The 15,525-nt window shown below is 49.2% G+C and overlaps 7 protein-coding genes across 7 annotated transcripts; 4 read left to right on the top strand and 3 right to left on the bottom strand.

Moving 5' to 3' along the window:
- Positions 1–1,003: 1,003 nt before the first annotated feature.
- HOO65_050258 (SWI/SNF complex subunit SMARCC2) lies at positions 1,004–3,114 on the bottom strand (the record flags this gene model as incomplete). The annotated part of the gene is made up of 3 exons (XM_071003248.1): positions 1,004–2,371; positions 2,460–2,914; positions 3,033–3,114. 3 exons carry the CDS (start codon positions 3,112–3,114, stop codon positions 1,004–1,006), a joined length of 1,905 nt encoding a protein of 634 aa, XP_070858317.1.
- Positions 3,115–3,939: 825 nt separating this feature from the next.
- On the top strand, positions 3,940–5,060 carry HOO65_050257 (putative electron transfer flavoprotein subunit alpha, mitochondrial; the record flags this gene model as incomplete). The annotated part of the gene is made up of 2 exons (XM_071003457.1): positions 3,940–4,218; positions 4,317–5,060. The coding sequence occupies 2 exons, from the start codon at positions 3,940–3,942 to the stop codon at positions 5,058–5,060; spliced, it is 1,023 nt and encodes a 340-aa protein (XP_070858316.1).
- A 182-nt stretch (positions 5,061–5,242) lies between these two features.
- HOO65_050256 (NADPH adrenodoxin oxidoreductase, mitochondrial) lies at positions 5,243–6,899 on the bottom strand (the record flags this gene model as incomplete). Its single annotated transcript, XM_071003319.1, has 3 exons — positions 5,243–6,034; positions 6,114–6,569; positions 6,657–6,899. 3 exons carry the CDS (start codon positions 6,897–6,899, stop codon positions 5,243–5,245), a joined length of 1,491 nt encoding a protein of 496 aa, XP_070858315.1.
- A 663-nt stretch (positions 6,900–7,562) lies between these two features.
- HOO65_050255 (uncharacterized protein) lies at positions 7,563–9,505 on the top strand (the record flags this gene model as incomplete). The annotated part of the gene is made up of 2 exons (XM_071003269.1): positions 7,563–7,913; positions 7,985–9,505. 2 exons carry the CDS (start codon positions 7,563–7,565, stop codon positions 9,503–9,505), a joined length of 1,872 nt encoding a protein of 623 aa, XP_070858314.1.
- Positions 9,506–11,397: 1,892 nt separating this feature from the next.
- Positions 11,398–12,369, top strand: HOO65_050254 (uncharacterized protein; the record flags this gene model as incomplete). Its single annotated transcript, XM_071000829.1, has 1 exon — positions 11,398–12,369. One exon carries the CDS (start codon positions 11,398–11,400, stop codon positions 12,367–12,369), a length of 972 nt encoding a protein of 323 aa, XP_070858313.1.
- A 374-nt stretch (positions 12,370–12,743) lies between these two features.
- HOO65_050253 (Adaptin ear-binding coat-associated protein 2) lies at positions 12,744–13,535 on the bottom strand (the record flags this gene model as incomplete). The annotated part of the gene is made up of 1 exon (XM_071000828.1): positions 12,744–13,535. The coding sequence occupies one exon, from the start codon at positions 13,533–13,535 to the stop codon at positions 12,744–12,746; it is 792 nt and encodes a 263-aa protein (XP_070858312.1).
- A 641-nt stretch (positions 13,536–14,176) lies between these two features.
- On the top strand, positions 14,177–15,416 carry HOO65_050252 (Translation initiation factor eIF-2B subunit alpha; the record flags this gene model as incomplete). The annotated part of the gene is made up of 3 exons (XM_071003419.1): positions 14,177–14,186; positions 14,272–15,191; positions 15,270–15,416. The coding sequence occupies 3 exons, from the start codon at positions 14,177–14,179 to the stop codon at positions 15,414–15,416; spliced, it is 1,077 nt and encodes a 358-aa protein (XP_070858311.1).
- Positions 15,417–15,525: the final 109 nt, after the last annotated feature.

The following is a 15,525-nucleotide window of genomic DNA, read 5'->3' as shown; positions in this document are numbered from 1 at the left end:
GAAATTACTGGCTCGAGGTTGAAGCCGAGATATAGAAGCTAGTTATCTCTGGAATTTGGTTACATGTAATGCATGGGGTGTAAGCTCCAAGAAACCCTTTTGCTCTTTTTTTTTTGCTGGTGTTTATTATATACCGAGGATGATGCGCGAAAAAAAAAAGGCATGTACGGATGGTAGGTGTAGTCACAAGGGAAACAACCCCCATGTGGCCGAGGGAGGGCAATTGTTCCAAAAAGAAACTCGGGGCATTTCACCCGCATCCTTCCCCCCCTTCCCGTCTTCCTACCTCCAGCTCAAACGAGGAAGCAAATTCTATCAGTGCAGCAAGATAAGAGGGGAACCCCTTTGGCTGGCCTATGATGTCTGTTGTTCTCGATGATTCAAGATAGTCTACGCTTGTTTACTATCCGACACATATCTCTTACATCTCGCTCTCGTCTTGTCGTAAATAGTTGTTGTAGCGTTTTTTTATATGTAATTTGAGCCACAGAAAGCTGGCGTCATCTTCTACTTTTTTCCTTCTGACACAATCAGTGACGTCGTCTTGGCAGCACTTTCACATGTTTGCTTAGAATCCTACTGGTCAGAACATACCCCACAAACTTAGAAGCGAAACGTCACGTGAATCTTGGGCGCAACAATTTATGGCAACGTCAATCCACGCAGAACGAATGGGCTCTTGCTGTTTAGCCGAGCCTCGGCACTTGGTCAACTATTTCCAAGACCATAGTGCGTCTTGGTAGTTGCTAGACAAGGCTGCACACCATTCGGGGACATTCAAAACATAGACGGAATCTGTTAGGTAGACATTATTTGAAAAGACGAAGAGAAGAAAAAAAGTACGCAAGACACAGCCAAGGAATTAGCTAAAATCAACCCCCCCCCCCTTTATGAAGCACATGTAGTATGAATATAGGCCATATTAACCCTAGACGAAGCTTCAAGACATGGCATCGTCTGCAATGAATCCATTTATTACCACATCGCGCCCTCCACCCCTGATTTAAATCTCAAGACCTTTACCCTCTGCCGGTGGCGCAAGGCCCCCATTGCTAGAGCCAAATGTGTACTGCTCGCCTTGGCCAACAGCCTCCATTGCCATGCGAATTCCCGCTTCTCCACCAACTGATGCCGCCTGTTGCAAGCCCTGTTGAGCCTCACGCACCCGGCGTTTAAATGCCAGCCGGTCAGCTAGCAGCTGCTGACGGCCACGCTCCAGTTCCCGCTTCTCTGATTGGAGTACAGTCTCCATCTCGCTGAAGTACTTGAGCTTAAGCTCAAGTTTTTGAAGAGTTATATTGGCTGCTGCTGACACTAACCGCATAATCTCCCGCTCCTCATAAGAGGCCAGGCCAGCACCACGTGCACCCATGGCAGCAAGAGCTACGGAGCTGCCGGACTTGTCCTTGGAAGCGTCATCAACCTCCATGGAGTCTCCCTTGTCGTTAGCAGGCTTGTCAGCCTTGATGTCAGCCTTGGCGTTAGTTTCTGCGTCATCACCAGAGAGCTTGTTGCGCAGAGCCTTCTTTAGCTGGTCAGCTGACTTGTGTGCAGCAAGGGCGGTACTGCTAGGATCAGCCAGACCGGCTAGGAAACCAACAACAGATAGAACCGGATTTTCAGCTTGGTTGAAAGGCAACTGACTACCTTCAGGTCCCAGAAAGGACAGACCGGTTGAGCCAGCCCCTAGCATCTCCGATTCTAGGTATTTGTCTTCAATGCCTAATTGAAGGAATTGAAGAACGCACTCTTCACGTGTCCGCGTGCCCACATGCTCGGCAATCTCACCCCAGTCTTCATCAAATCGCTCCAGGCCTTCGAGCAAGCGGAGAACCTCAACATCGCTCCAGGGAGCGTCGCGGTCGGGCACAGCAGTGTATGAAGGATTCTCAACGCGGGTGTATTGAGAGCTATCATGGTTGCTTGGTAGGCGATCCTCCAAAAAGCAGCTGGGGCAGACGCTGGACCGTGTCTTGGTGTTGGCCTCGGACTGCGCGTTATGGTAGTATACACGCGTGCAATCAATTCCACATTGGTTGCAGTTGACCTTGGGAATGGAAGCCTTAGCCGCTGCTTCAACCGCTGCCTCAGCTGACGAAGATTCTTCGCCGGCGGCACCATCGGGCTTGCCGAGTTTCGAGCCCCTGGCATTAGCTTCGTATATGTTGCGACTTAATTCAAGATTCAGGTCAGCCTTTGGAGCGGCCGTAGCTCCCGCTTTAGCATCTGTATCCCTGTTTCTCTTTCCCTCCTGCACAACCGAGTCTGCAGCGGGTTGCCATGGCTGGAGGCCCCTGGGGGTATCGCAAATGATTCTAAAGTGGCCGGTGAAGGGAGGTCCCACAGGAGCGGGCCGTTGTTCGGTATCAACCTATTGTTCCATACAAATGTTAGTTTCGTGTTGCATGTTTTCGAGTAGAGACGATTCTAGTCTCGAGATTGCACTGAATCAAACGTACCTGGTAGTTGATCAAACCCCACTGTTCTAAGAAGGCATGTACGCGCATGATGGCACAAACATCGCCGGCGAGGTTTCTGCGGCAGGCTGTCACAGTCAAGTATTCCGAAGGTTTTAAACGGTATGTGTTCACCATAAAGTCCCTGTAATCCTTGTAAACCGTGGGTGTTTTGCTGCGATTCCGATTGTTGAAAAACTCAGACATGGCCTTCTTTTCAATGTCGTGAATGACAGCCATGTCGAACCATGTGCTATAGCTGGGAATAACGACTGCATGCTTCTGCTCTAGGAGATGGTTGCGAACGGCAGACTCAGCAGAGTCCTTGCTCTTGGATTCCTTTTCTTGTGTACCCTCGTCGTCATCTTGGTCGGCCATTGTTTGGTCCTTATTTTGAGAGGGTTGCCCTTCTCCGCCCGTAGGAGCCGGGGTCTCGCTGTCGACCTTGACTGATGCGTCTGTATTGGGGGCGTCATTCATCTGGACATCTGCGCAAGAGAAACCGCTCATATCAGCACTTGAACTCATCTAAAGCAACGGGGGTGGGGGGGGATACACGCCCGGGTTGCGACTTACCGCCGTTCTCCTCAATGGGTGACTTTCGCACAGATGATTCACCGTCTTTTAGCGGCGACACCACTGAAGTTATGTCTTCCATTTTGACGATTGTGAGATTTGTGGCGGGTTGGATGTATGGATGCGATTGGGGGTGAGTGCAAGGAGAAGAGCTAAGATATGAAGCAGGACAACAGGGTGGATAGCCCAATGGCGAGCCTCGAGCCTAATTTAGAATGAATGAGCAAAAGCCAAGTTAGACCTTCGTCAAGTAGATAGTTCCACGTGATTGGGGTTGCGATCTAGATGCAATAATGTGGAAAGGCACTGGCACTTGTTGGTTATTGTCAATCTTGAGATAGAGCGCCAATGGAATATTCGCAAGGCTGAGTCCAAATTGTCGCGTTTTGGCTGAAAGGCTAAAAAAAAGTGGATGCAAATTTTTGGCGCGACGAAAGACAAGCCTTGATGCAAAGGCTAGCTTAGTCATAAAGTAGTTCAATGTTAAGATGCGTACAGAGCGCTATAGACACGCTAGTTGGTTCCTTAGAAAGTGGAAACTAATAGAGGAGGGAGGGGTAGATGGAATGCTAAACAAGGGGCTTCTTCAGTGGCTAGTAGCGGTCTAACATGGCTGTAACTGCAAAAATTAGAGATGTTCCTACATCGGCAACAGGTCGAGTTCGGCAAACGCTTTTTCGCAAGCAAGCCTCGGTCTAAGGAACCCCATCATACTCCGTGATGCTTTTAGAATACAAGCTGCGATATACCACAAATCCAGGGCTTCACTGAGGCAGAGACAGATTTCTTTTCTCGTTTTCATTGCGACTTATTGAATCCACTGTGCCTTCCCTCTTGTGTAGCGGCTTGTTTTGCTACGTCGACTTTATACCTAGAATATCCAGCCAAATTCTTTTAGAATCCGGCCATGCTTGCCCAGAGTACAAGACCCGTCCTTGCTGCTGCTTGCAGAAGCATGCGCATGCCATCCTCACTTAGACATCAGCTATCTACCCTCGCTGTTATCGAGCACCGTGATGGCCTTCTCAACTCGGGATCTCTAAGTGCTTTGGCCGCTGCCCAAAATCTTGGTGGTCCTATCCATGCATTTGTTGCTGGTGGTAATGCATCAACAGTTGCTCAGGCTGCTGCTAAGCTCAAGGGTGTCGAGAAAGTTATTGCGGTGGATGATAGTGCCTATGACAAGGTAAATGAAATCCTAAGCTAAGTTATCAGTGCTATTGATATGACAGACATGGCCTCTGCGATTATTCCCTGTACTGACTGCATGTGCTTGCTGAGTAGGGCCTTCCCGAAAACTTCGCTCCCCTTCTTGTCGAGAACATCAAGAAAGGCGGTTACACTCACGTTATCTCTGTTCATTCAGCTTTTGGCAAGAATCTTATGCCTCGCGTTGCAGCATTGATGGACTTGCAGCAGATCTCCGATGTCACCTCGATCAAGAACGAAAACACTTTTGTGCGCCCCATCTACGCCGGTAACGCTATTGCTACTGTTGAATCAAGTGACTCTATTAAGATCATGACTGTTCGAGGCTCTGCGTTTCCTATTGATGCAACCAACGGGGGCTCTGGCGTCGTGGAGTCAGGCGCCAACCCGAAAACTGAGAGCGTGACGGAGTGGGTGTCAGAGGATTTAGCCAAGTCAGACCGCCCTGACCTTGCTACCGCCAGCCGCGTTGTTTCTGGTGGCCGTGGTCTCAAGTCTAAGGAGGAGTTTGACCGAGTTATGGTGCCTTTGGCCGATTCTTTGGGCGCTGCTATTGGTGCCTCAAGGGCAGCTGTCGACAGCGGGTTTGCTGATAACAGCTTGCAGGTTGGCCAGACCGGCAAGGTTGTTGCCCCCCAGTTGTACATGGCTGTTGGTATTTCGGGGGCCATTCAACATTTGGCTGGCATGAAGGATAGCAAGGTTATTAGTGCCATCAACAAGGACGCCGACGCGCCAATTTTTCAGGTGGCTGATGTTGGCTTGATTGGCGACTTGTTTGAAGCAGTTCCAGAGTTGACAGAGAAGTTGAAGAAATAGCCGGAGAGGCAGTGTTTAATGCATTGTGTTATGAACTTCCCTTGATCCACGCCATTGGGGATAGCATTCGAGTGTTTTTAAGCTTCTTAGTAGTATTGATACTATAGGCTATGAGTTGGGATATAATGCAGCTTTGTTTAGTATACAAATGTCTAGTAGTATTTCGGCAAGATATAATCCATCTATTTTCCGACAACGGACAACATCTCACTAGTTTTGGTGAACTTCTCTCTGTGCTTGCCAAGAGCAACACCCTGAGCTCTCTCTGCTTGGTCCACTCGATGCCAGTCGTCCCAATTAACAACCCTCAACCTCTCTGGTGACTCAATCTCTTCCATAACTCCGCGCCATGCAGTCTTGGAAGTATGGCCGCCTAAAAATTGTGCTTCTTTGTTCCAGTCGCGGACAATAGATTCTGCTGTTAGGTAGCCATCGCTCATGGTGGAAGCTATGACGCCAACGGGGCCACGCTTAACCCACCCGGAACAATAGAACCCAGGGAGTACCTCGTTTTCGGTGCCCTCCTTGTAGACCCTGCCAACATCATCATTCTTGATAATCCCCTTGGTGCGGTCAAAGGCAATTCCAGCCTCGGCAAAGCCCTCTAGAGGTGCGGATTCGTAGCCAATAGACCTAAACACTATGTCCGAGTCTACGTGTACTTCTTCGCCGGTATTTCTACACGAAGAATTGGGGTTGAATGGGTCGTCTAGAACAGTCTTTTGAAAGACTGATTGAATGACTTTCCCTGACTGGCCGATGAACTTCGTCGGGCTAAGACAGAAGTTGAGAGACCATGATTTATCCTCCATACCTGTTGATGTTGTCTTGGGGTCATGGAGAAGCTCCATCAATCTTCTCTGCTGGCGAGGAAGCTCTTTTAACTTTTTAGGCAACAGATCCTTGTCAATAGGATGAGAATGGACGCCGGGAACACGCATCAACTCTCGTAGTTCTTTGATTGTAAGCCGTATCTGGAGTTGATTTGTTAGCTACCCACAAGCAAACACGCCTGAGTAGCGTGCAACGGCAAATGCGAGAGATGTGACATACCTGCATAGGTCCACGGCGTCCTATTACGTGCACTCTTTGGACCCGGCTCTTGGATAATTGCTCTAAAGCTGCTTCTGTTATATCTGTCTTGCGCAAAACGTCAACGTCGGTGAGGAGGATGCGAGCCACGTCCAATGCAACATTTCCTTGACCAATGATGACCACATCCTCGGCCTCGGAAAGACCAAAGTCCCTATCAAACCCGGGGAGACCATTGTACCAAGCTACAAATTCGCGGGCACTGTGAATACCGGAGTATGCCTCTTCTCCGGGTATCCCTAAGCGGCGGTCATGGGAGGCTCCGTAGGCAAAGTTGATAGCGTCATAGTTTCGAATTATTGCAGAGAGGGGGACATGGGAGGTTTCCGGGAATCCTGTAGGGTTCCCGATGGACACGTTGCCAATATATGTGAATCCGGGGCGAGCGGCAATTTCTTCGAATCTGTCTTGGCAGTTCTAAAAGGTTTTTTATTTTTCGGTATAATTGCAAGATCAGACTTGATTCAGACGACACATCGTAGCTTGGGCCTTGGGAAAACCTACCTTGACCTCGGGATGATCAGGCGCAACACCGAATCGACTGAGCCCAAAGGGAACTGGCAGACGCTCATACATGTCGACCTTGGCATCTGGTATAAGGGCCATTACCTTTTGCGCGGTGTAGAAGCCTGCTGGCCCAGCACCAATGATGGCCAATCGAAAAGACCGAGAAGCAGCTGCCGAAGAACTTAGATATCTGTGGAAGAGCCGAGCTGGCTCAATCCGACGCACGAGGGGCTGCCTCATGAGAATCTTACAATGATTCATATCGTGGGATTCTAGGTTAGCGAAAAGCTTTTCTCTAGTACTTTTTTTTCTCTAGTACTTTTTTTTCTTTTCCTCTCTTTTTCTTTCGTTCTTGAAATTACCACCGGATGTTGATAAGCTTCGTGATATTCGGCAACCGCCCCCACTCAATATAAGGTCCATTTTAACTCAAGTGTGACAAGTGGGAGGATGGGCCCTCGCCAGGGTAGCCTTTTGACAGCCGTAAGCAGCTGGCCGCAGACGACTATAAGCGACCAAAGACATCTGAATCACTATGGCAACAGGGGGGGCCCTTAGACTAAAGGATATGTTTTGGCTGAACAGCTCATCTGTAAAGGAATGTGAACAAGTTATAGTTTGAGGGATACGAGATTGGAATATCCTTCTAGCAAGATAGATATTATAACGTACACATGCACGCATGCAGATGTACAACATGTGACTGAGCATCTTTTCATCTCTTCATCATTTACTTTGTTAGACGTTGCTTGTTCGCCCCTTTCTTCTACCTACGTTTTTCTACTATCACAAGGTCACTTTCAGGGCTGGCTAGCTCTGGCGTTTGTATCCGCCTGCATACATATACACATACTATCCTAGTGCCCTTGTTTCATTTGCTCACTTGTGTGTGCCGTGCCTATCATGCACAAGAAGCCGCTGCTCACAACAGACAGCGGCGAGCTCTTGTCACCCGATAAGCCCTTTGATCCTAAGGCAGTAACAAGAGAGAGCTGGAAGAAGCCAAAACCTAAGCCCCCTCAGGACGGACCATACATATCATTCAATGTGCACCCAGACGCCTACATTCAGCATCTTGCGACATCAAGGACATCGTGGCATCTTACCAAGGGATCAAGACAGGGCATCAAATGGACGCGTCTGTTGCAGCTTGTTCTGAGAATACTCGAAGCTCTGGCCGCTGTGGGTGTGCTAAGCTTGTTCATTGCTTTCACAAAGGTCCCTTCCACAACCTCGTGGGTCTTTCGAATTACTGTAAGCTCAATTGGGAATTCATCTTGCTTGATAGTGCAGGATATACCGTTACTAAAAAAATGTGTTTATAGGGTGGTGTAGTATCTCTGCACTGTAGTTATTCAACCTACCATCACTACCGCAGTCCGGTTGGCAGATCACCAGCTTCCATAGCTGCCTACCAGATCTTTTCAGGCTTCGCCGATGCTGCTGTGATTGGCATCTACTCGTATGGCATCGTCACAGTTGATCGCGACGGGCACAAGTGGTCTACCATCCTTGACCCTAGTATACTAAACACTATGATTTCTGCGACATTTTACGGTCTTATCTCGGCCGCTGCTGTTCACGTTATTTCATTGTTCATATCCGCTTGGCTTGGCTACATATTCAGACGAATTAGCAGCCTGCCGCCTGACATGAACCCCCTCGACGTAATGTTTACCAGTCGCAAGAAGCATCACAAGAAGAGCAAATCGTCTGTTGGCTCTACCCTATCCACCAGTCTGATCAAAAAGGATGTCTTCGGCGCATCTGAGGCTCACAAACTTTCATCCCAAGCCATGGAAGAGCTGGATAGCCCTCGGCATAGCATCCCATTCTTAGAAACCCTGCAGCGCTCCCCCCAAAATTCGGAGGGCCGGAAAAACGCACTAGTCAATCTTCCTAGCCGCCAATACCAGATCGTGCCCAGCAACACGGGCGCGCATTCCTCCGAATATCGTCGGTCCGCTGCAACCTCTACGCAAACTGCTTCCTACTCTGAGGTCCCTTCACACGAATCATCCCCTATAAAGTCTCGACCCCCTACTGCCTACTACACGCCTCAGGACATGTCTCCAACCAAGTCCCGCCCCAGCACAGGATATTCTGCATCTCATGGCTACGACACCCCACCGAGAATGAGTCCATCTAAATCTCGCCCAACAACCTCCTATAGTTCACCGAACGATACCCAGTCCAGAGCAACTGCCGGCAACGCTCGTGATATGAGCCCTTTGCGCGCACCAGCACATGCGGGAGCATGGAGTCCCTCAGATCCTGGGATTGGAAGAACCCATAAGCGGCCGAATACAGAGGGCGTGTTTGCCAAGCGACCGTACGAAGCCCTGCAGCAAATGTGTGACGAGTCAGATTCGGATGACATGATGGGAAACAGTGATTTTGAGGGAGATGCGGAGTCTGAAAGAGGACATGGCCGTTATCGCAACCCTCTACGCCGAAATCCTGTGAGAATGGGCCATGACTTGCCTCCACCCCCTCCGCCGCACGGTGCGAAGCCAAGAGCGGTACAAGTGAACCAAGAAGTTGGCATGCAAAGCCCTACCCCCTTGACTAGTATCGCATCTCCTAGTACCAGCTACCGTAAGAGCTCTATCCAGACAGAAAATCAATTCTCCAGCAAGTCATACGGAGCTCTAGGTCAGGGCTTTGATACAGTCAATATAGGAGGCAATAGGCAAGTTTCGTCGGGTATTGACTACGAAGCCAGCAGGCCTGCGCCTGGTCTTGGGCGGCGTCATGTCAGCGGAAAGGTTGCTGAGGAAGGCAGGGTAGTCCATACCAGCGAAGGCTATTCGCGTTTTAGTGGCTATCAAACAGGGCGTTCTTAGCCCCCTGTGAAGCTGTGATGAACGGGGATCAAGTCGTGGGGAGTCGTGTCTGGGAGTCTTGGCGCGTGGTTCTTTTAGCCATCTTACGATTATGATGGGGTTTTATTCATGTATCCGGACCAGATGGGATCACTGAGGTCTGGAAGGGTGTTAGGATGTTGGGATATTTGGTATTTCTATTTCCGACTTCATTTGGGTTCTTTTAGATAGTTGAAGAAAATAAATATATGATGGCATAGTCCAAGAATCCAATCCGCCAGAGCGACCGCCCAAGCCAAAAGATGTGTTTGCGTAGCGATGTGCCTTATGCTATGCCACGAAGAATGAGATCAGATCAGCCACCACGACATGCCCAGCGAAAGCCACATCACTCACAGCCACGTCACAGTCACGTCACAGTCACCTCTGACGTCGTTAGAATGTAGTGGCTTGGCCTGCGGTAATGCTGTTAATAAATGGGAGGCCGGGTATCCTCCAACGACGTACTTCAACTACAGTGTAAGACCATCTTGGCTGTTATCAATATGAATACCCGACAATGTTTACCATCGGCCTAATTTCCGCCTCTTCATGCAGGGGCTCCCTATTTTCTGCTTTGCCAAAGCACTACAAAGACCTGATATGTCTGTCACATCTGTAGTACCAAAGTGTTCACTAGGGGCTGTACTGCCAACTACCAACTTCTCTTTTTAACCTAGACTCTCAACCTTACATCATATGAGCTTCTCTATCCCACTTGTCTAGATACAGTCTCTTTCATCGTGATGAGAACATGGCTAGTTGAGGATTAGCACTTTATTGACTTCCATTACTTTGCTCTACATCAAGGCCCAGACAGGTGGCATTAGCCAATACTGTCTTAGGGACGTCTTACCTTGATCACACAAACACCGCCAGCTACTCGCAGGGTAGAACGTGGCATTCGATTCGACTGGGCCAAAGCCTGGATGCCTGCCGTGCGGCCTTATCCTCCAAGACATAGTTGCTGAACAATTTTGCAGGCATAGATAGATGGCCGTGAGGGTCAATTCAGCCCATCGATTGATCGAGATGGCAGCCTAGGTTCCCTAGAGGAAACAAAAATAGCACGCCACTTCAATCCCAATACTCGTTGCTCTCCCGTAAGCCCATTCACGCCGTCGTGAACGGACCTTGAAGCCCCTTGCAGTGTCCTTCGTTGCCTTTGCACGGGCACTCTCGCCTTGCACTTCCGCCACCAAGAGATATAGGCCCAGATACAAAGGCGGCTGTTGTTCAGAAAGTTCTCTCCCATTTCTCTTCTCTACAAATGATGCAAGCGCGACCTTCCTTGCCTTGTATATTCTCCTGCTAGACTCACTACAAAATAGAGTGCTGAAAGGCTTCCACGGATAGATACAACATAAAAGGATGATACTGGGTCTCTAGACCTCACGCTGAAAGAAACTCCCTCAAAGAAGCCCACTCAAAGAAGATCACATTCAAAGGCTTGCAGAAGGGCCTATTCTTAGAAAGTAGAATCGCTAGACGACATGCTACCCTACACTACGCATACACCCAACTTCCGAACCCATCCTGGTCCTATTAGTTGAGGCGATAACTATGTGAAAGCAAGGCGAATCCCAGAGTTTCCTTTCTTTGAATGTGAAGGACGCGGCCGCTGCTAACGAAAGTGACGAAACCATCCTCATTATTCTTGGTTCACGCGCAAGTATATATTCCCACGATGCTAGCCGTTTCTTTGCAGCTTCGCTTTATCCCCCGAAGCTTCACTTATTCCAAGCTCACAAAATCATCTCTTTCTGTCTTCTAGATCGAACCTTCAACGCACTTAATTCCTACGATCAACGTCCTCGCTAACGCCTTCGCTCTCTCTTCATCCACATCCATCCTCTATCCTCTATCCTTTCAGCATGTCTTCCCCCTCTGCTTTCAAGGATGGAAAGGCTCCCCTACCCTCTCCTCTATCTCAGCTTGGTGGAGCCCGTGATTCTTCTTTGCATTCTTCTTCGCCTTCATCGCCTCGGCTAAACGTCTCTAAAGGCAATAGGAAAAACTCTCGCAACCGCCCCAACATGCTAGATGTCAAGTCTATCTCTAAAGCTCATCCTCGGAGCCTTGCTCAACTCCCCCAGCATGATCTAGTCTGGGAGTGGCAGTATTTGAATAGCCAGCTCATTTCACAGCAAGGATGGGCCGAAAAGGTAGTCCGTCGTTTAGCTAGTCTTCAAGCCCAGCGTGACTCCGGAGAAGCTGTCAATAAACGCGCAGTCCAACGCAAGATCTCTCTACTACAAAACCAAGTCCACACTTGTAGCGAGCAACAAAACAGCTTGACGCCCCGTATCAACCAGCTTGCTCTAGAGATCCGCCGCCGCCAGCTTGTTCTCGAGGAGTACAATCAGCGCATGTACAGCAATGCAGGATACTATCAATATCCCTTACCAGAATGGTATCCAATCAGCCTCGTACCAGCCCACTATGAAGTTCCCTCGATGGCGGCCCATGTTAATGCGATTGCGGAAGGTGTCATTAATCTTTCCATGGCAGCCCCTCAAGACGAGGTCTCCCGCGCAAATACCCCCACGGTTTCAACAGCTTCTTGGTCGGCTGGTTGCCAAATGCCTGAAGAAACGCCATCGCTAGAGTCCAACACGTTCTCAGACTCAACCATCAAGCAGCACGCACCAAGTCTGGATCCGAGAACACCGCCCACCATCGAATGCCTTTATATCAGCTCATGCCCCTCCAGCCCCCAACTTATGCACAAAGACAAGGATGGCGGTAGTCACTTTTCTCCTCTCGGCCTTCGTGGCGCTTTCAGTGAGAAGGCACGTCGCCAAAGTCTATGTGTTCTTCCATCTGCCAAGAGTTTCTTTGACTAGCTTTTTGATTAGGGAAGATACGGCCTTGCCGGTCCAAGGTACGACTTGTCGTGAACTTGCTTCTTCCTTTCGTCTGCATGCGATTCTGTTATTTAGATAACAGGTTAGAGCTTTGTCGGTTGAGTTGCCTAGGTCCAGACTGCTTTATATAATTGCTCATTGCTTGTTTACTCACCATGTGTCTCGCGACGTCTCTCTTCAAGATGCTCAGAACGGAAAATGAAAAAGATCATATATATGCAAATATCGTCGTCTCTTCGTATGTACACATTAGTCAAGCTTCCCCCTCCGAGACTCTAGATAAAGTCGGTTCCGCCACAACTCTTTCCCATATAGCTAATACTTATCCATTCCCAAAGTACCGGTCATACCCGCTAAGCAAACTCGTCAAATTCGCCATCATCAAAGCCTAGATCTTTTGCAGCCTGCTTTTGCAGATTTCGGACATCTTCTGCCCGCGGTGGAGGAGGCAAAAACGACGAGGATGAAGAAGGACCGGGCGGGGGTGGAAGAGAAAATCCAGAAATGTCACCAGTCGCCGATTCCTCCATCTCTTGGCGATGGCTTTGTTTCTTGGCCTTTGCCCCCCACTTAATAGTGATGGTCTCTCCTTCTTTCAGGCTGTAATCTTGTTTTTCGATTGCTGCCGCCGATTTGCCTCCCGGCCCCGGAGACCTGCCTCCTCCAAACGCTTGGCCATTCGCGCTTTTGCCTTCCATTCCCAAGCTCTTTCGAGCATCCTGCAAGGCCACGCTGAAGTCGAAAGCTTCACTACGCTCTTCAAAACCGGCGCCAAGCATAGCCTTTCGACCTGACGGGTCCTGCACCCTGACGGCAAAGAATCGCGAGCTATCCAGGGCCGCCTCAACCACTGTGGGAGCAGTGTATGGTGCTGCAGCGAACAACTGCCCGGAAGCGGGATCTTCTAACAAAACATCAACCTTTACAAAATCACTTCCTGCCTTTTCGTATGAAGTCTCGACTATACGAAGTCGGGCGGAAAATATATGGCGACCAGGATCAGAAGTCCATGAGGCTGCCATGTGCCCCTTGGTGGAGGCTAAAGGGGGGATGTTGTAAATGTGTACAGTGTTGGCAATATAGAGCACCCGAATTATGGCATCAGCAGGTAGTTTGTGGCCGGTAGCAAGATCGATGGGGTTCATGGTGATTAAAATATGTGGGAACAAGGCAGCTAGCAATAAAAAATAATCAAGTAAATACAACGAGCCAGGAGTTGGTCAAGCAATGAGTCGGCGTTGATGGGAATTTGAAGAGTGTAGCTCGACTCAGAGTGTCGATCGATCTATTACGTAATCAATATAGAGTAACCCTAACAGAGTTGGAGGCTGGCCTAAAAAGAAGGGCTGACTCTGGCTGCTTCATTTCGTCAGGGGCTACGAGAGCGTGGCAGTTATTGACTCTAAATCACTAGAAGTGTTATTAATGCTTCGAATTAATTCTCTACAAGTCCTGAAGACCAACGCGGATATTGTTCAATGGTAGAAACAACACCCACAGCATACATTGCGATAGGGTTCAAAACAAAATATCTGCTAACCTCTGTCGAGTCAAGGTGGGGTGGGTCATCCTTTGTAGTACCGTATTAAGCTTCTTGACCTCATTGCTAAAACGCATGCATCTTGACTCACCTAAATAAAGTTCCAAGCATCCCATCCCACCCGTCATATCTCCGCTGCTGTCCATATATTTGCGCGCTCTCGATAACAAATTCCTCAGCGCATTGCAATCACTCAAATCTGGATATTACCCTGTCTTCCAACATACTAACTAGCTGGCGTTCACTATGGCCTCAAGTGAGTTTTGATTCTGTCTAGACGGGCCTAACCAAGTTGAAAGCCTATTACCCCTCTATATTCAAATGTTAACAGCAAAGCACAGCAACGCAGGATCCATTGCAGATACGCCCCAAGACGGCCGAGTTCGATATTGTCGGCTGCTATAATACCCTCCTTGCGGAAAATCCTGATCTGACGCAACCCGTGGCCGCTATTGAGGCTCTAATTGCCATGCTGAATGCCTCTAGCAGCTCTACGGTCTACGAAACCCTTGAGTCTACAACACGATACGCCAACCTCCTCAAAGAAGCCGTCCATAACCCGTTGCCACTCACTGCCGGAACTGATTTGTTCCAGCAATTCCTACTGTCATCACTCAAGCAGCAAGAGGGCTCTGTGAAAGATGGCCTGGCTGTATCGTTTGATGCGCTACGTGCCGCCCTTGTCCAGAACGGGAGCTTGTTTGCCCAGCGGGCGCGCGAGGCTCGCGACCGAATTGCTGCCGCTGGCTGGCGATTTGTTAGGGATGATGAGTGTGTGTTGACGCACGGAGCGTCCCGAACAGTCTCTACCCTGCTGATCAAGGCTGCCAAGGAGTCTAGGTCTCGAAACAACGGAACTGTGCGTTTCAAGGTCATATATGTCCGTGATGCCTGGAGAGTAAACGAAAGCGACCGTATTGTCAACCAGCTGCGAGCTGAGGGAATCCCTGTTGCCGAAATTCCCAGCGCAGCCGTGGCCCACGTGATGGCTATGCTAAGACAGGTCCATGTTGTTTTTATCGGTGCCGAGGCCGTTACTCAAGATGGCGGTGTTATCTCGCGGCTGGGAACATTGCAGTTGGCTCGTCTCGCGCGCCATGCAAGCCCACCAATTCCCTTCTATGTGGCAGCTGAAGAGCACAAGTTTCTGCGCCGTTTACCCAGATACCAGGATGATGCCGACCTGGGCTGCTCACAAAGCCTTCTTGATTTCACAACAGACAAAAGTAGCCATCAACCCGAGAATCCCATTGATTGGACGGTAAGTCTTGTATACCATGATATGCTGTTCTCGATGCCCCCCTATGTGACAGGACACTGATATAGCTGTATTGTATAGGATCACACCTACATCACCAACCTCATTACAGAAAATGGAGTCAAATCACCAAGCTATGTGACAGAGCAGCTCATCGAGATCTACGGCACATTAACCCCGCAAATGATTCTAGACAAGGTCCAGTTCGGAATAACGTCTGGCCGGTAGACTACGAGACGGAAAACAGATTGCCTAGCGTATGCTGCTGCATATTTGCACAGTTGTAGAAATGTAAAACAAAAGCGTATTTTTGATAAAATTATGAGTAAAATAAAAC

This window comes from Ceratocystis lukuohia (genome assembly GCF_044167205.1).
Source record: "Ceratocystis lukuohia strain C4212 chromosome Unknown Supercontig5_pilon, whole genome shotgun sequence".
Classification (NCBI taxonomy): domain Eukaryota; kingdom Fungi; phylum Ascomycota; class Sordariomycetes; order Microascales; family Ceratocystidaceae; genus Ceratocystis; species Ceratocystis lukuohia.
The sequence above is the reverse complement of the archived record's forward strand: the minus strand, read 5'-3'. Positions and strand labels throughout refer to the sequence as shown.